The sequence below is a fragment of the Podarcis pityusensis genome (assembly GCF_964106645.2).
Source record: "Podarcis pityusensis genome assembly, chromosome: 13".
In the NCBI taxonomy this organism is placed as follows: domain Eukaryota; kingdom Metazoa; phylum Chordata; class Lepidosauria; order Squamata; family Lacertidae; genus Podarcis; species Podarcis pityusensis.
Window position 1 is genome coordinate 20,706,530 of NC_138038.1, and position 15,713 is coordinate 20,722,242.

General features: G+C 45.9%; 2 protein-coding genes across 5 annotated transcripts in view; one reads left to right on the forward strand and one right to left on the reverse strand.

Annotated features, from left to right (window-relative positions):
- The window catches only part of CALCOCO2 (calcium binding and coiled-coil domain 2), a gene marked incomplete at its 5' end in the record, with an annotated part of 193,952 nt that overhangs the window by 33,809 nt on the left and 144,430 nt on the right, over positions 1-15,713 (forward strand). The gene's annotated exons all lie outside the window — the stretch shown is intronic.
- Positions 1-15,713, reverse strand: part of IGF2BP1 (insulin like growth factor 2 mRNA binding protein 1) — a 70,500-nt gene that overhangs the window by 22,181 nt on the left and 32,606 nt on the right. For 2 of the 4 annotated variants that reach the window (XM_080979365.1, XM_080979364.1), the window contains exons 3-7: positions 6,695-6,752; positions 5,813-5,864; positions 4,633-4,696; positions 1,525-1,806; positions 149-283 (exon numbers count right to left, since the gene is read on the reverse strand). In XM_080979365.1, the coding sequence (XP_080835491.1) occupies positions 149-283; positions 1,525-1,806; positions 4,633-4,696; positions 5,813-5,864; positions 6,695-6,752 (591 nt within the window). Of the gene's footprint in view, positions 1-148; positions 284-1,524; positions 1,807-4,632; positions 4,697-5,812; positions 5,865-6,015; positions 6,039-6,694; positions 6,753-15,713 lie in introns of those variants that run through there. The other 2 variants (XM_080979366.1, XM_080979367.1) reach the window with 2 other exon arrangements.

Consider the following 15,713-nt stretch of genomic DNA (forward strand, 5'->3'; position numbering starts at 1 on the left):
GAAGTGAGGTTACAGGGAACCAGGCAGAGGGCCTTCTCAGTAGTGGTGCTCGCCTTGTGGAACGCCCTCCCATCAGATGTCAAGGAAATGAACAACTATCCAATAAGCCAACGCCACACTTTGCGCCAACGATAGCCCACAGCCTTACGTCTTGGTGTCTTTTGCCTCCTTCTGCATGATTTCCAAAATCATCTTGCAAGCGGCAGAACAGCCCTCTGGGGTCGAATGGATACTGATCGCTTTCTCTGCTGCCCCGGCATTTTCCTTCCGGTGCACGTCGATTCTGCAGGGAAGGGAGAGAAGAGCCAGCTGCTTGAGTAGCAAAACTCGGAAAAGTAGGATCACAGCATGCGCCCGAAGAACCAGAAACCCAAAGTCCACCCAACAGATGCTTCAGAAACTTGACTCCCCTTGGCTGCTCCTCTGCCTCTGCCCAGGCTCCCCATCTTTGCTACACATCTCACAATCCTTGACTTTTCCCTTCCATATTCATCTTTTCAACCTCTGTAAAACTGTGTAAAACTCCCCAGGCAAGAACAAGGCCGTTTGTAGACCTTCTTAGACATCCAATAAAGGAACATTTCCGTAGTAGAAGTAATTTTGAATCTCGAACAATGAACAATGGAGCTCTGGGACTGGGACTGAGGTGGCCTGCGTTAAAACTCCTCCTCAGCCATCAAGCTCACTGGGTTAGTTCCTGGGCTAGTCCCTGTCTCTCAGCTTAAGCTACGTCATGAGGCTGCAGTGAGGGGAAAGGGAAAGAGAGAGTTGTTTTCTTAGAGAAAGGGTAGCACAAAAAACGAAATAATATATCATTTCCCAGTGGGTTGGGTTTCCATGAGCCAGATAACCATGAGGGGAACATTTGTACTTCACAGGGTATGGCACTCCACAAACGGGGGACCATCACTGAAAATACCTTGTAGCGGGTCAAGAATGTGTGCACATGTGTGCGTACACACACAAAACACACGTATATATTATATAAAGACACATACACACCCTTGTAAATAAATAAATTTCCCAATGCGCCACCCTTAACAGCACCCACATCTGCAGCCTGAGGTGCCTTCTAGGCCCAAGAGCAGGCACACTTTTGTTCTCTGAATCCCAATACCCAGGCCTCTGACCCTCCAGTCTTAACAGCTTAAATCCTTCTGGGCTAAGTTTCCACCAGAGCATACTCCAAGTCGCTTTATTTGCCATGGGAGAAGGACAAGATGGCGCCTCCCATATACCAACTGGGCTTCAACAGCGTCAACAGGACAAGGCCTTCCACTCTGCCTAAGCCCTGCAGGACATCCGAAGGGATGTGACGCAGCTTGCCTGGCACACACACCACTGTGCCTTCCAGTACCTCACCCCCCAGCGTCTGAGGCAGACGTCTCACTCTGCCCAATGATAGGGCCGGCCTTGTGTCCCATGCAGCACCTAGCACACTCTTGGCAGCAAATCAGTGCAAAGGTGTGGCAGTAAGCAAGCGGGGTTGCTATGGAAACACTTGCTAAGCCAGCAGGGCCTTACTTGGACTGCGTCTGCTTGGTGATGTTGCGGATGGTGGCACCTTCTTTGCCAATGATGGCTCCCACATACTGGGTGGGAACGAGAAGGCGGAGGGGAATGTCTACCGGCTGCTGTTTCATGGGTGCTCCTGAAGCCACGGGTGAACCTTGCCTCGGGGCGCCCCGCGATCCAAAGCCCCCTCGGCGGCCGTTCTCTGCACCCTGCACAGTTTGTTCATCGGGGATGTAGGAGACCTTCAGTGCGTGGTTTTCCAGTTGGTGGCCATTTAGTTTCATAATGGCTCTGAAGACAAGACGGACAAATACACAGAGAGAGAAGCCGCTCAGTTAACTCCACTTAAAACTAAAATCAGCACACCTGCAGTCAAAAGAACTGTCTGGTTAGTTAAAATCTGCATGTGAAATCGAGGCCTACTACTACTGTGTGCAATTTTGGCCAGGACCACTCCTCAGCTTATCCTGATGTTTTAATCCCCAACCAGCTGACAACTTTTCCTTCCCTCACAGAAGCTGGACTTCAAACTATTCTCTGTTCCTTGCCGCCACCGCACCAGTTCTGCCAATTCACACAGCAGAGGCTTCACTATAATAATACAGCGTTCACACATGCTGTATTATTATAATAAATAAAAAGGGGTGGAGTCATGGCAAGGCCAATATATAGCAGCCAAGAACATATAGCAACAAGGCCATTTTGAAAAGCCGGAAGGTTCCTCATGCATCTGCCCCCACCCCCTTTTGAAACCCACAAGCCCTCTTCACTCTTCTGATTGCCACAGCTGCTTGCTCCTCATTTCCAGTGATTTTTTTTTTTATTTTTTTTTGCTTTTCCCTCCTCCTTATTCACTTCTGACAAAGGGAAAGGAAGCTGATATATGGGCAGTTCTCTCCGCTCCACCACCATTGATTTGAAATGGCCATCAGTAATGGCATTTTTAAAAATCACTTCATATCCTGACGTTTTTTATCGCTACACGTTAAGATTTTGTCAAGATGTACATTTCATCTTAAACTAAATGTGATGAAACGGTTTTGGAGGTGGAGAATGAATGAAGGAATACACACACACATACACCCGTATTTTTTCCGGCTATAAGATGCCCCCATGTATAAGATGCCCCCTAATTTTTGACATTATTTTTAAGGAAAAAAACCTAGTCTTATACACGGAAACATATGGTGTATGTATACATATACATATACATATACATATACATACTGTATATGTACACACACACACACACACACACACACACATTCATTCTCTGGCCTTGATTTCTTAAGGTATGTTGTAATCCTAGATCTCTAAGGAGTTTACCACAAACAAACAAACAAACAAACAAGCAAGCTTCTTTATTTATTTACAGTGGTACCTCAGGTTAAATACTTAATTTGTTCTGGAGGTCTGTTCTTAACCTGAAACTGTTCTTAACCTGAAGCACCACTTGAGCTAATGGGGCCTCCTGCTGCTGCTGCACCGCCAGAGCATGATTTCTGTTCTCATCCTGAAGCAAAGTTCTTAACCTGAAGCACTATTTCTGGGTTAGAGGAGTGTGTAACCTGAAGCGTATGTAACCCGAGGTATCACTGTATTTGAGGTAAACTCATCAGAGATCTAGGATTACAACATGCCTTAAGAAAGCAAGGCCAGAGTATAATTTTAGCAATGGGCTGCAGTTCCACATAGCCACCTATAGATGGGGGTGTTACCATTAACAAGGCCACATTATGGGACAACCTGGTAACACATCCCAGCATCCCAACACACGGCGGCGGCTGCTACCTTTAAATCCGATACTGAAATTCTTTTTTCTTTTCTTTTTTTAATGCTGCTGCAACCCCTGCTATTTCTACACATTGCATCATGGCAGGGGTAGAGAGGGGCGTCCAGTCAGGAACCCTTTTTGAGATGCTTCTGTGCTCGGAGTTTGGTGCTAAACTGCCATGTTTTGCTCACTCAACTTTTCACAGGCCCAGTCATGGTCACCCAAATATCTTCCTTGTGGTGTTCTTCTGCCGTTTCTCATGCTGCAGAAAGCCAACCATTGCTGAGGTGGGAAGAGAGCTTTAAACCTCCCTATCCAGCCCAGCAATCTCATGGGGAGGCGAACCACCCCTCCCTTCTCCAGTCATAAAATAATAATAAATTATTATTATTATTATTATTATTATTATTATTATTATTAATACCCCGCCCATCTGGCTGGGTATAAATTATTATTTCCCCAGCCACGCTGGGCGGCTTCCAACAAAATTTTAAAATACAGTGGTCTGTTAAACATTAAAAGCTTCCCTAAACATGGTTGCCTTCAGATGTCTTCTAAAAGTCTGGTAGTTGTTCTTCTCTTTGACATCTGGTGGGAGGGTGTTCCACAAGGCAGGTGTCACTACCGAGAAGGCCCTCTGCCTGGTTCCCTGTAACTTGGCTTCTCACAGTGAGGGAACCGCCAGAAGGCCCTCGGAACTGGACCTCAATGTCTGGGTAGAATGATGGGGGTGCACCGATCAATTGAGGAGAGGGTTGTTTGCCTCTATTTGGGAGACTAAATCACCACTGTCACACAACCCTGAGAATGTGGTCTCCAGAAGAGGAAGAAAATGTTAATCAACTGTGTTACAGTCCAAACATTGCTTTGATATCACTTTGGGGGGGGGGGTGAGACATATAAATGCACTTAAATAAATACAGTGGTACCTCGGTTTAAGAACAGTCCTGTTTACAAACGATTCAGTTTAAAAACTCTGCAAAACCAGAAGTAGTGTCCCGGTTTGTGAACTATACCTTGGTCTAAGAATGGAATCCGAATGGTGGAAGGGCACCAGCGGTGGGAGGCCTCATTAGGGAAAGCGCACCTCGGTTTAAGAACAGTTTCGGTTTAAGAACGGACTTCCAGAACAGATTAAGTTCGTAAACCGAGGTACCACTGTAATAAACAAGTCACAGATTTTGCAACAGAAATAAATTAAGGAGGCAGGCAGCAGCAAATGTATTTGGGGGGGGGGGGGGTTGCCAGCCACAGAATTTGAAGCCCTGCACAGAATTGTGAACACACCCAAGGACCAAGTCAGATAACAATTACAAGCCAATAAAGGTACTTTAAAAACTCACTGTCTGGTCTGTTCCCGGTTGGAGTAGGTGACGTTGACAACCGCCGTCTCACTGTCCGTATTCACTTGACGACGAGGAGGAAGAAATCGCAGTTAGCTAAAGCACGCACCCTTATCATCAATCAAAATAACTGTGTATTAAACAACCTCAATCATCACCACCCATGAGAGAAAGCAAGGGATGGAGCTTAAAGAAGTTTGTTTTTTCGCAATTCCCAGCAGATTGGACCACAGGGGTGGTGTCAGGATGACCAGGCAGCTGCTGACAGGCCTGGGCTCAGCCCACACCAAATGCTGCCATTTCCGCTAGGTATTGTGCGTGGCATTATTGCTGCCCCTGTTGCATGCGGTGACATATATGTGTCTAAACCCACACACATGTCCAGCACTCACGTGTATTCATACATGCATACAACAAAGAGATCTGGGATCTTCTGCTAGAGTTATAACGTGTGTCTGTTTGCGAATACGCGTTTCACCCTTAACCATATGCCACAAATTCTGTCCTGAGCAGAGTCTGTGCAATATGTTATGCTGTAACCTCACACCCTTGAGATCACTATGTGTAAGGAACAGCAGTCCAGAAATCTGATGAATGAATGAATGAATGAATGAATGAATGAATAGCAAAGGGGTCAGAATGCCATCTATCAGATATTGAGTCTGTTGAGATTCCTGCATCGCAGGGGGTTGGACTAGATGCTCTTCAGGGTCCCCACCCTACAATTCTATGATTAAAGGGAGGGAAGGTAAAGGGCCCCTGGACGGTTAGGTCCAGTCAAATGCAACTATGGGGTTCTGGCGTTCATCTCGCTTTGAGGCCAAGGGAGCCGGCGTTTGTCCACAGACAGCTTTCCAGGTCATGTGGCCAGCAGGACCAAACCGCTTCTGGCACAACAGAACACCGTGACAGAAACCAGAGTGCATGGAAAAGCCATTTACCTTCCCGCTGCAGCGGTACCTATTTATCTACTTGCACTGGCGTGCTTTCGAACTGCTAGGTTGGCAGGAGCTGGGACAGAGCAATGGGAGTTCACCCCATTGTGGGGATTTGAACCACCGACCTTCTGATCGGCAAGCCCAAGAGGCTCAGTGGTTACAGCCTATTTCATCCATTGCCCTGGTCTTTTGCTCCAAGGCCCACCCATATACATTCTCTGAAACATCTCAAGGGTCCTTACCTTGTTCACAGTTTTCCACAGTACCATACTGAGCTAGCAAACCATCCAGAACCTATTCAGATGTGAAAGAAACAAAAATAAGTGGTTTGTGGAAGAGAAAGAAAGAGTTACACTGAAAATTTCACCAAAGGTAAAAATCAGGAAAGGAAATGCCAAAAATGAAGGACAAAGCAACAACAGCCCACAGGAGACGAAGAACTCACTTGCATTGTACATTTAAAATCGTGCCCCCCCCCCCGCAAAAAAAAAACACCTGGGGAGTCTGGAGCTTGTAAAGTGTGCTGTGAGTTGCTAGGAGACTCCCCTATTCCACTTCCAGAACTACAATTCCCAGAGTTCCCTGGGAAGAGGGATTGACAACCAATTGGATAATTGTAGCTCCGTGTGATGGAAAATAGGAATATCCTGACAACTTTCAGTCCCCCTAACAAACCACAGTTCCCCGGATTCTTTGGAGGGTGTCCTGAGTGTTTGAAGAGGCAAGGTTACTTTCTTAAATCTATACTGAAGATGGAGCCAAGGTCTCAAAGCAGAGCTCAAAAAACCTGAAAATGTACTCATACGGTATGCAAATATGCTATTGTAAATAAACAGCGGTTTATTTATTTCAGCGGTTAGATTAGCTAAGTAACATGCACCATTGTTTAGGAAATGCATGCGTTGCAAGAGGGAAACTCCATTTAATCTGGTCTCTTTCCTTTCGCTCCAGAGGGGTTCTTTTCTTTGCAACGGAAGGGAATCGGAAAATCTAATAATCTCCATTGCTCTGCCCCATTCACACATCTCAAAGTATCCCAAAGCTCACTCATCCAGCATGCAGCTTCCAGTTTATTAAAAAGACATTTCAGACACAGATGCTAAGACTATGCACTTGTCAGAGACCTCACTTACCTCCCATCGTAACTGAGGGGGGATGTTTCTTATCTGAATTTTGCGGCTCCTAAAACGAAGGATAATTATTTTATAATTATTATTATAATTATTATTTATTTAATTTCTATACCGCCCTATACCCGAAGGTCTCAGGGCAGTTCACATAATTTTAATTATTGTACTGTAGGATTAACATCTGATAAGGCTCCTGTGACCTTAAACATCTTTATGACATGCAGAAATTCAACAGATGAAGCTTTCCTCGGTTTTGATGTGCAATTGTGCCCAAACCATTTTTAGTGTTTGTTTTGAAGATTTCGAGGCTGCCCTATGAAGGAAATTTCGTCTCTGAGCAATTTACAAAATTAAAATACAATTTCCACGTGCAAAAATCAAATAAACACAAATTCCACACCTCCAGAACAATAATCCTATTATTAGAAAACCAATCTGAAAATCACGTCTGACAACAACGCTACAAGATTCTCTAGAGAGCACCTCAAGGCTGCTCCTCGTATACTGTAAAAGAAGGCTGTCTACAGATTACAAAATAATAATAAGCTAGAATGAATCTGGTGCGTTCAACGTTTGCATACCCATAATCAGTGCCCATGAACTTGTACGGTGTGCTCCAGACCTCTGCAACAAACCTATTAAGATAGTCTGCCCCCAGAGGCTTATGGACTTAATTGGCTTTTAAAAGACTCTGGAAACTCATTTTACAGATAAAAATGGCTCGCGTCCAACCCAACGGGCTGTATGCACGGCCGGTCCTGCACCAGACATGTCCAGTCCACCGCCAGGTCATAATCTGGTCAGATAAGGAGAGGCGCTACTGTTGCCTGTTGCAGGCAGTCAAGATACTCAGAAGGACATGCACCACCTCCCTCCTTCTCAGGGAAGAATTACCAGCTACTTTAAAAGGACTCAGGCTGCAGTCAGAATTCAAGCCGTCATCACCTAATCCAGGAGAACCAGGACATCATCAGCCAGTTTCGAACTCAGCATGGGTTGATCAGCTAGGTGAGCATATTTTGCCAGAGTGGTACATGCTCTGGTTATCTCCCGCTTGGGCTGTTGCAGTGATCTCTACGTGGGGCTACCTTGAAGGTGACTTGGAAATTATAACTAATCCAGAACACAACAGCTAAACTGGTGACTGGGAGCAGCCGCCGGGAGACCATATACCGTATTTTTTGCTCTATAAGACTCACTTTTTCCCTCCTAAAAAGTAAGGGGAAATGTGTGTGCGTCTTATGGAGTGAATGCAGGCTGCGCAGCTATCCCAGAAGCCAGAACAGCAAGAGGGATTGCTGCTTTCACTGCGCAGCGATCCCTCTTGCTGTTCTGGCTTCTGAGATTCAGAATGTTATTTTCTTGTTTTCCTCCTCCAAAAACTAGGTGCGTCTTCTGGTCTGGTGCATCTTATAGAGCGAAAAATATGGTAACACCAGTCCTAAAGGATTTTCACTGGCTCCCCCTATGTTTCAGAGCACAATTCACAGTGTTGTTGCTGACTTTTAAAGCCCTAAGCAGCCTCGGCCCTGTATACCTAAAGGAGCGTCTCCATCCCCATCATTCGGCCCGGACACTGAGGTCCAGCTCCAAGGGCCTTCTGGCAGTTGCCTCACTGTGAGAAGTGAGGTTACAGGGAACCAGGCAGAGGGCCTTCTCGGCAGCGACGCCCCCCCGTGGAACGTACTCCCGTCAGTTGTCAAGGACATAAAGAACTACATAACTTTTAGAAGTCGTCTGAAGGCAGCCGTATATTGAGAAGTTTTTTTTTTATGTTTAGTGTTTTATTACGTTTTTATATGTGCTGGAAGATGCCCAGAGTGGCTGGGGGAACCCAGCCAGTTGGGCAGGGTATAAATAATAAATTGTTGTTGTTTGTTTGTTCTGAAAGCATACACTCATCTATCTGGCCCAGGCACTCATGTATTAAACTTTTTTGTTTGCTAATTCCTGTCTATCTATAAGCAGTCTGGTTCCAGTCTTTGCAAGGGGACAGAGACAGATTTGGTCATTCAGATAGACAATTTACTTGTAGTCCTGGACTGAGGGGGTGCGACCCCATTGGTCTTACTAGGCCCCGATACACTTGATCAGGAAGCGCTGCTGGGATGCCTCAGGGATTTAGCATGGATTAGAGACACTGATATACAGTGGTGTTAACCCCTCCAGGCATGCTCAGAAGATAAGGCTTGGCTAACTTCCGTTTGATGGCTGTTAACTTGTGGGAGACAGGGCCGAGCTGGGGCTAGCATCTAGACCATGGGTAGGCAAACTAAGGCCCGGGTGCCGGATCCGGCCCAATCGCTTTCTAAGTCCGGCCCGCGGATGGTCCGGGAATCAGCATGTTTTTACATGAGTAGAATGTGTCCTTTTATTTAAAATGCATCTCTGGGTTATTTGTGGGGCATAAGAATGCGTTCATTTTTTTCTTTTCAAAATATAGTCCGGCCCCCCACAAGGTCTGAGGGACAGTGGACCGGCCCCCTGCTGAAAAAGCTTGCTGACCCCTGATCTAGACCTTCCAGTTAAAGATCCTTGAGCTGCAAGCTCGAGGCCGACAGCAGCAAGTAACCTGTCTGTTGATCAGACAAAAGCAGAAGATCAGGCTCCAAGTATTTATATACTAGAGCTGGCCAACGCTGAGGCTTCTTCCTGCCAGAAATTGCAGGGGTTCAATGCTCCACGCCAACTATTTCCCTTCTGCGGCTGAAGGCGGCTTTTGAGTTCTTTGAAGACACAGGTGGCGCTGTGGTCTAAACCACTGAGCCTCTTGGGCTTGGCGATCAGAAGGTCGCAACGGGGTGAGCTCCCGTTGCTTTGTCCCAGCTCCTGCCAACCTAGCAGTTCGAAAGCACGTCAGTGCAAGTAGATAAACAGGTACCGCTGTGGCGGGAAGGTAAACTGAGTTTCCGTGCGTTCTGGCTTGTCAGCATGTTCCGTTGCACCAGAAGCAGTTTAGTCATGCTGGCCACACAACCCGGAAAGCTGTCTCTGGACAAACGGCAGCTCCCTGGGCCTGAAAGTGAGATGAGAGCTACAACCTCATAGCCGCCTTAACTTAACCGTCCAGGAGTCCTTTACCTTTACCTGCCAGCTATTTTCCTTCTGTGCCTGAAGAAGGCTCTGAGTTCCAAGCAAACAACTATTTCATCTTCTAACAGAATGCAATACACATTTTGTAGTAAAGTCAACAGGAAAAACAGGAAGAAAGAGGAGGACGACAGGTTGTTTGGCAACAGTCTTAAAATGTTGACAAATGACCAACCGTAACAGGTTTGTCCTCCAAAATTCATGTCTCTATGTGCCACATTGTGCATCTGCCATATACATGTAAAGCAGCATCTAAACAGCCATGGCTTCCCCCAAAGAACCCTGGGAACTGTAGTTTGTTAAGGCTTCTGAGAGTTCTTAGGAGACCGCTCCTTCATTCCCCTACTATTCCCAGAGTGGTTTAACCGTCAATCCCTCTACCCAAGAACCGTTGGGAATTGTAGCTCTGTGAGGCGAAAAGGGGTCTCTTTACAATGCTCAGCGTCCTTCATAAATTACAGATATATATATATGGGGAGCCATGACAGTTAAAGTGGTATGAAAGTGCTTTAAACGTACAGTGCAGATGGGGCCTTCCATTGCCCATGTTTGCATATGACAAAGGTAAAGGTACCCCTGCCCGTACGGGCCAGTCGTGTCCGACTCTAGGGTTGTGCGCTCATCTCACTTAAGAGGCCGGGGGCCAGCGCTGACACTTTCGGGTCACGTGGCCAGCGTGACGAAGCTGCTCTGGCGAGCCAGCACCAGCGCAGCACACGGAAACGCCGTTTACCTTCCCGCTATAAAGCAGTACCTATTTATCTACTTGCACTTAGGGGTGCTTTCGAACTGCTAGGTGGGCAGGAGCTGGGACCGAAAGATGGGAGCTCACCCCACCGCGGGGATTCGAACCGCTGATCATATGATCGGCAAGTCCTAGGCACTGAGGTTTTACCCACAGCGCCACCCGCGTCCCTTGACAAAGAGCCTTGGCTTAATAAACCACAAAGTGTAGAAATCCCAGTCGTTCCCATTTTGGAATCTTCCCTCTGCATAAGTCAGATAAACAAACCAGGTCAAGGGGGATAACTTTAGTGTTACCTCAAAACCCGGATTATGAGTTGTTCCTGGGATTGCTTGCCAGCCACAACCAAGGTTTACTGTTGGTTTGTGAATCCTAGCTTGTCAGGGAGAAGCAAGACAAAACCCTGGGCTTTGGAAGAAGAAGACAAAGAAGAAGAAGAAGAGGAGGAGGAGGAGGAGGAGGAGGAGGAGGAGGAGGAGGAGGAGGAGTTTGGATGTGATATCCCACTTTATCACTACCCTAAGGAGTCTCAAAGCGGCTAACAATCTCCTTTCCCTTCCTCCCCCACAACAAACACTCTGTGAGGTGAGTGGGGCTGAGAGACTTCAGGGAAGTGTGACTAGCCCAAGGACGGCCAGCAACTGCATGTGGAGGAGCGGGGAAGCGAACCCGGTTCACCAGATTACGAGACTACCGCTCTTAACCACTACACCACACTGGCTCTTTGGAAATAACGTTGTGCTTTCCTTTCTTCATCTGCTTACCTGCTCATGCCATCGGGACGCTTACACGGTATGGTTTAATCCGCAAACACGGTTTCAACGATGACTTCTCCAATAACTAATGATAGGATACCATCTTAGTATCACCACCAAAATGCACATTCTCATTTCATATATTCTTACATCATAAACATTGGGGAGCTTGGGATGGTGCCACAACTCCCGTTCTAATTTGGGCATTTCACGTCGGCTCCCTAATTTTGTAAACAAAAATTCTAATTTATTGTTTCAAATTCTACCTGGGGTAGCAGCTGCTACCGCCACAAACCATGCCCACTTTGTTGCAGCAGTCCTCCCAGCTTTGAATGCGAATAAGTGGCTCAACCTGGTATTAAATTATTCCGCAAGGTGGATTATTTGACAGCTGTTCCAAAATGTTGGGTCATCATAGCACGAGCCGAAAGAGCATCCATCAACCATACCAACCCCATCCCCCTTGCTCCCTAGGTCTCCTAGCTTTTACCACATCCTGTAGGAAAACCCGAGACATCATATTCTGTCTCCTAATGCTTCCAAAGTCTTCGGGATCTGAGTCCTCCGTCTCCTGTCTGGCTCTCCAGAGCATTCGGAAAATCGCATCCATCGGAAGGAGATGGGGCGAGCAAAATTACACTCGGAGAGCGTCAGTTTGAATCTCAGGGGGTCAATAAAGAGAGAGAGGATCTCTATAAAGAGCCTAAGGGCTGTCTATAAAACATGCTCTCATTTTTAATGGCTGGGAGAGATGGGAGGCCGAGAAGAAAGAAATTAAAGAAGAGTAACGGCAGCGGAGAATTTTAATAAGCGTGCCAACCCGAGAGCAACAAGCAGACACCTCTTTTCCCGATTTTGCTCCTCCTCACGACTCCTGCTTCCCAAAATAGAATCTTTGGGAATTTTCAGAGCCAAAATTATCCCCTCCTTCGGCAGCAGCTGCCACATACAAGTACAGGTGGAACATCTGACTTTCTGGACATTCCTCAATTCACCAAGCAGCTGCGATCCAGGGCTGGTGACATGCAAATAGTGTAACAGATCTGTGGCCATGCGAATCACTCGCTATCCGCTGTGACTATTCTCCACGTGCAAATCGTATTTTATCTATCTTGTTTTTTAATCTTTTCTATTCAATTTTACATTATACATTTAAATTCAAACATTGATCTTTAATCATCAACGTTTAGGATTCCCTGAATCCTTCCCTTGACCCCTCCATGGTTTCCATTATCAAACATTTTCAACTGCATCATATATTTTCTCTATTCTTCTTAAAACAATCCATTTTTACCTTAGTTTTTAATACATTTCAGTGGTACCTCGGAAGTCGGACGGAATCTGTTCCGGAAGTTCGTTCCAACTTCCAAAATGTTCAGAAACTAAAGCGCGGCTTCTGATTGGCTGCAGGAAGCTCCTGCAGCCAATAGAAAGCTGCGTCAGATGTTTGGGTTCCAAAAAATGTTCGCAAACCGGAACACTCACTTCTGGGTTTGTGGAGTTCGGGAGCCAAAATGTTCGACTCACAAGGCGTTCGTTACCCAAGGTACGACTGTACAAGCGTTACTCTAATCCTGCCAAAGTTTTTGGTTGTTCATATTTTATCTATCTGGGTCTATCATTCCTCTGAGCTCCTCAGCCGACCCACCCACCCTTCCCAATATCTACACCCAGGAAACACGCAACTCCCCTTTGCGTGGACCATTTACACGCAAGATTCAACTACCTCAGCACTTATTCCCATTCTAATTGCATTCTTTATGTGCTATAGTTCCTTACCAATAGGGGTTAAACCTGTGAAAAAGAGAGGCACTGAGCTCAAGCAGCTCTGGAACTTGAATCCCTAATGGGTAGACTGGTCAACAGAGGTAAAATATTGCCATTTTACAGATGGGGAACCGAGACCAGTGGCTCTCCAAGATTTCAGATAATATTTCTCTCCTAACAGTACCAGGAAATATCAGGCATGGGACCCGTGGAGGCCTCTGCATATTTGCGAAACCTCAACATCTGCTGTGTTGAGGGCCACCTTGTCGTCATGGCAAAAGATTAAGAAACAGGTCCCTAAATACATGCAGGGGTTAAAAGTGGGTCTCAAAAGGCTGAAGATAACCTGGTGTGGGCAGTATTCAAGCTAGATGGGACAGTGTCCTGACTCTGCAGAAGGCATGCATCATTAGAGGTACCAAGATCAACCATAAGGGCTTTCTCATCAGAGCAAATTTCCCAAAGTGAAGTTTAGTCTGTTTTAAGATTTTCTCTGCTGCTTTTTGCTGACTGGGAGCGCTGCTGTTGTGTTGGTTATACAGTGGACCCTCCGGATACGAACGTAATTCGTTCCGGGGGTCCGTTTGCACCCGGAAACAACGTAAATAGAGGCGCGCCTCTGCGCATGTGTGCGCGGCGAAACACAGAAGTATACACTTCTGGGTTTGCCGTGGCCGTAACCTGAAGATTCCATATACAGAGCGATATGTAAGTAGAGGTACGACTGTACATTGCATGCTCCTCTGAAATCGGAAATGTTGAAGGATGGTATAAAAACATTTTCTAAACAAGCAAGCAAACAAGTATGAGAAGCCTCGGAATTTAATGCACAGCAGGTGCCATTTGCCAATGGAAAAACCATGTTGCCTTTAACATCCCATGTAGCAATGATGGAACCCATTCTCACGAGTGCTGCTGCTTAAGCAGCCAAAAATCAGCACCATCCGTTCATTAGCATGCCTAGATGAACCCCTAGGTTTGCAGAAATATTTTAAAAACTTTTAACTAAAAAACAAAACAAAACCCACATCTTAAGAGTGTGTGTGAAAAATCCTCAAAGCTGATTTGACAGGGGAAAGTAGGAGCAGACAGATGGAAAACTGGAGTTGGAATGGAATAGTCGTCCGTTCGACTTCTGAAGCGCGGCTTCTGATTGGCTGCAGGAAGCTCCTGCAGCCAATCAGAAGCCCTGTCAGACGTTCGGCTTCCGAAAGAATGTTAGAAAACCGGAACACTCACTTCTGGTTTTTGATCGTTCGGGAGCTGAAGCATTTGACTCCCAAGACGTTTGGAAGCCGAGGTATGACTGTAATTGTATCCTGGAAAGGGAAATGGCTGGCCGGAACCCTGAACAGGAGCATTCCACATTCCCACCTCATTATAGCTCAGCTGGATCAAATGCAGTGCTCGCAGCACTAAGGTTGCGGGTTCAAATCCCCATAAGGGACAGCTGCGTATTCCTGCACTGCAGGGGGTTGGACTAGATAATCCACAGGGTCTCACCTGTCTGTGTGTGCTTTGTGTGTAGAGACAGGCATTTAAAATGGCTTCCCCCCATGGCAAAGGAAAGGTTAGTCGAGTTTAAAGACTGCTTATATTACCAAAGATCCAGTTTTTAGAAACATACTGCCATTTTCCTCAAGTGAGGATTTGCCAGCTTCCGTTGCCTGTGATGAGAATGAAAAGCCTCACAGTTTCACCCTGAAGTACACAAAGCTTTCAGGCGGCTTTCAGAAACAGACTGGGAACCAAAGGCCAGCCTTCGAAGGGTCTTTTTTTTTTTTTTTTTGTCCAAGAAAATCTCAAGACGAAGAAAGGAGCCGCTTACCACGTTAACTAGAAGGGCACATTTCAACAAAATCTTTTACTTGATTAATCGCACTGCTTAAAATTGATTAAAAATAACAGAAACAGGGGGGAAAGAGAGTCAAAATAAATAAATTTTAGTCCTATACAACCGAGTGCAGAATTTAAGTTTCTCAGCTCAGGTTTTTGCACAGCCTAAAAGATGTCTGGCCGAACTGGCTGAGGTAGGAATTGGTTCGACACATGTTTTCCTCTATCAACTTAAATCCCTCTGACCCATTCCTATAGTACAGCATTCCTTGCATTCCAGACTCCTTAAACAATGGCTCCTCCATTCATTTGGGGACATGGAACAGCATTCAAGCAAGAGATTTCATTACAATTTCCATCCCCCCACCAAAAAGGGGAGGGGGATCAAAAATGGGACAAGACCCCTCCATTCCAATGAGAAACACATTTTTGGTTTCCTTTTCATTTTTCATTTTCCACTGGAGATCCTGGCAGAGCTACCCAAAGTCACCATGGTTTGGGGTTGTTGTTTTAAAAAGAAAAAGAAAAATACAATTAATCGCCTCGGTGCCCAAAGACGGGGTACATCTGCATGAGTGGGGAAAGCAACAAAATGAGGGGGGGAAACAGTTCAGAAAAACCAATCCCTTCTTAAAAGGGCAAGGCTTGGAACTGGGAATTCCTTAATATTCTGTGCGCCTTCATTTTGCAATTTACCTTAAGTACTTATTGCATGTACATTGCAAGTCCAATAAAATACAGAAACATATAGAATAAGGAAACCTAATCTCCAAATAAAGAAAACCAAAATTAAAAGAAACTTGGGGTTCCGCTTAATTTT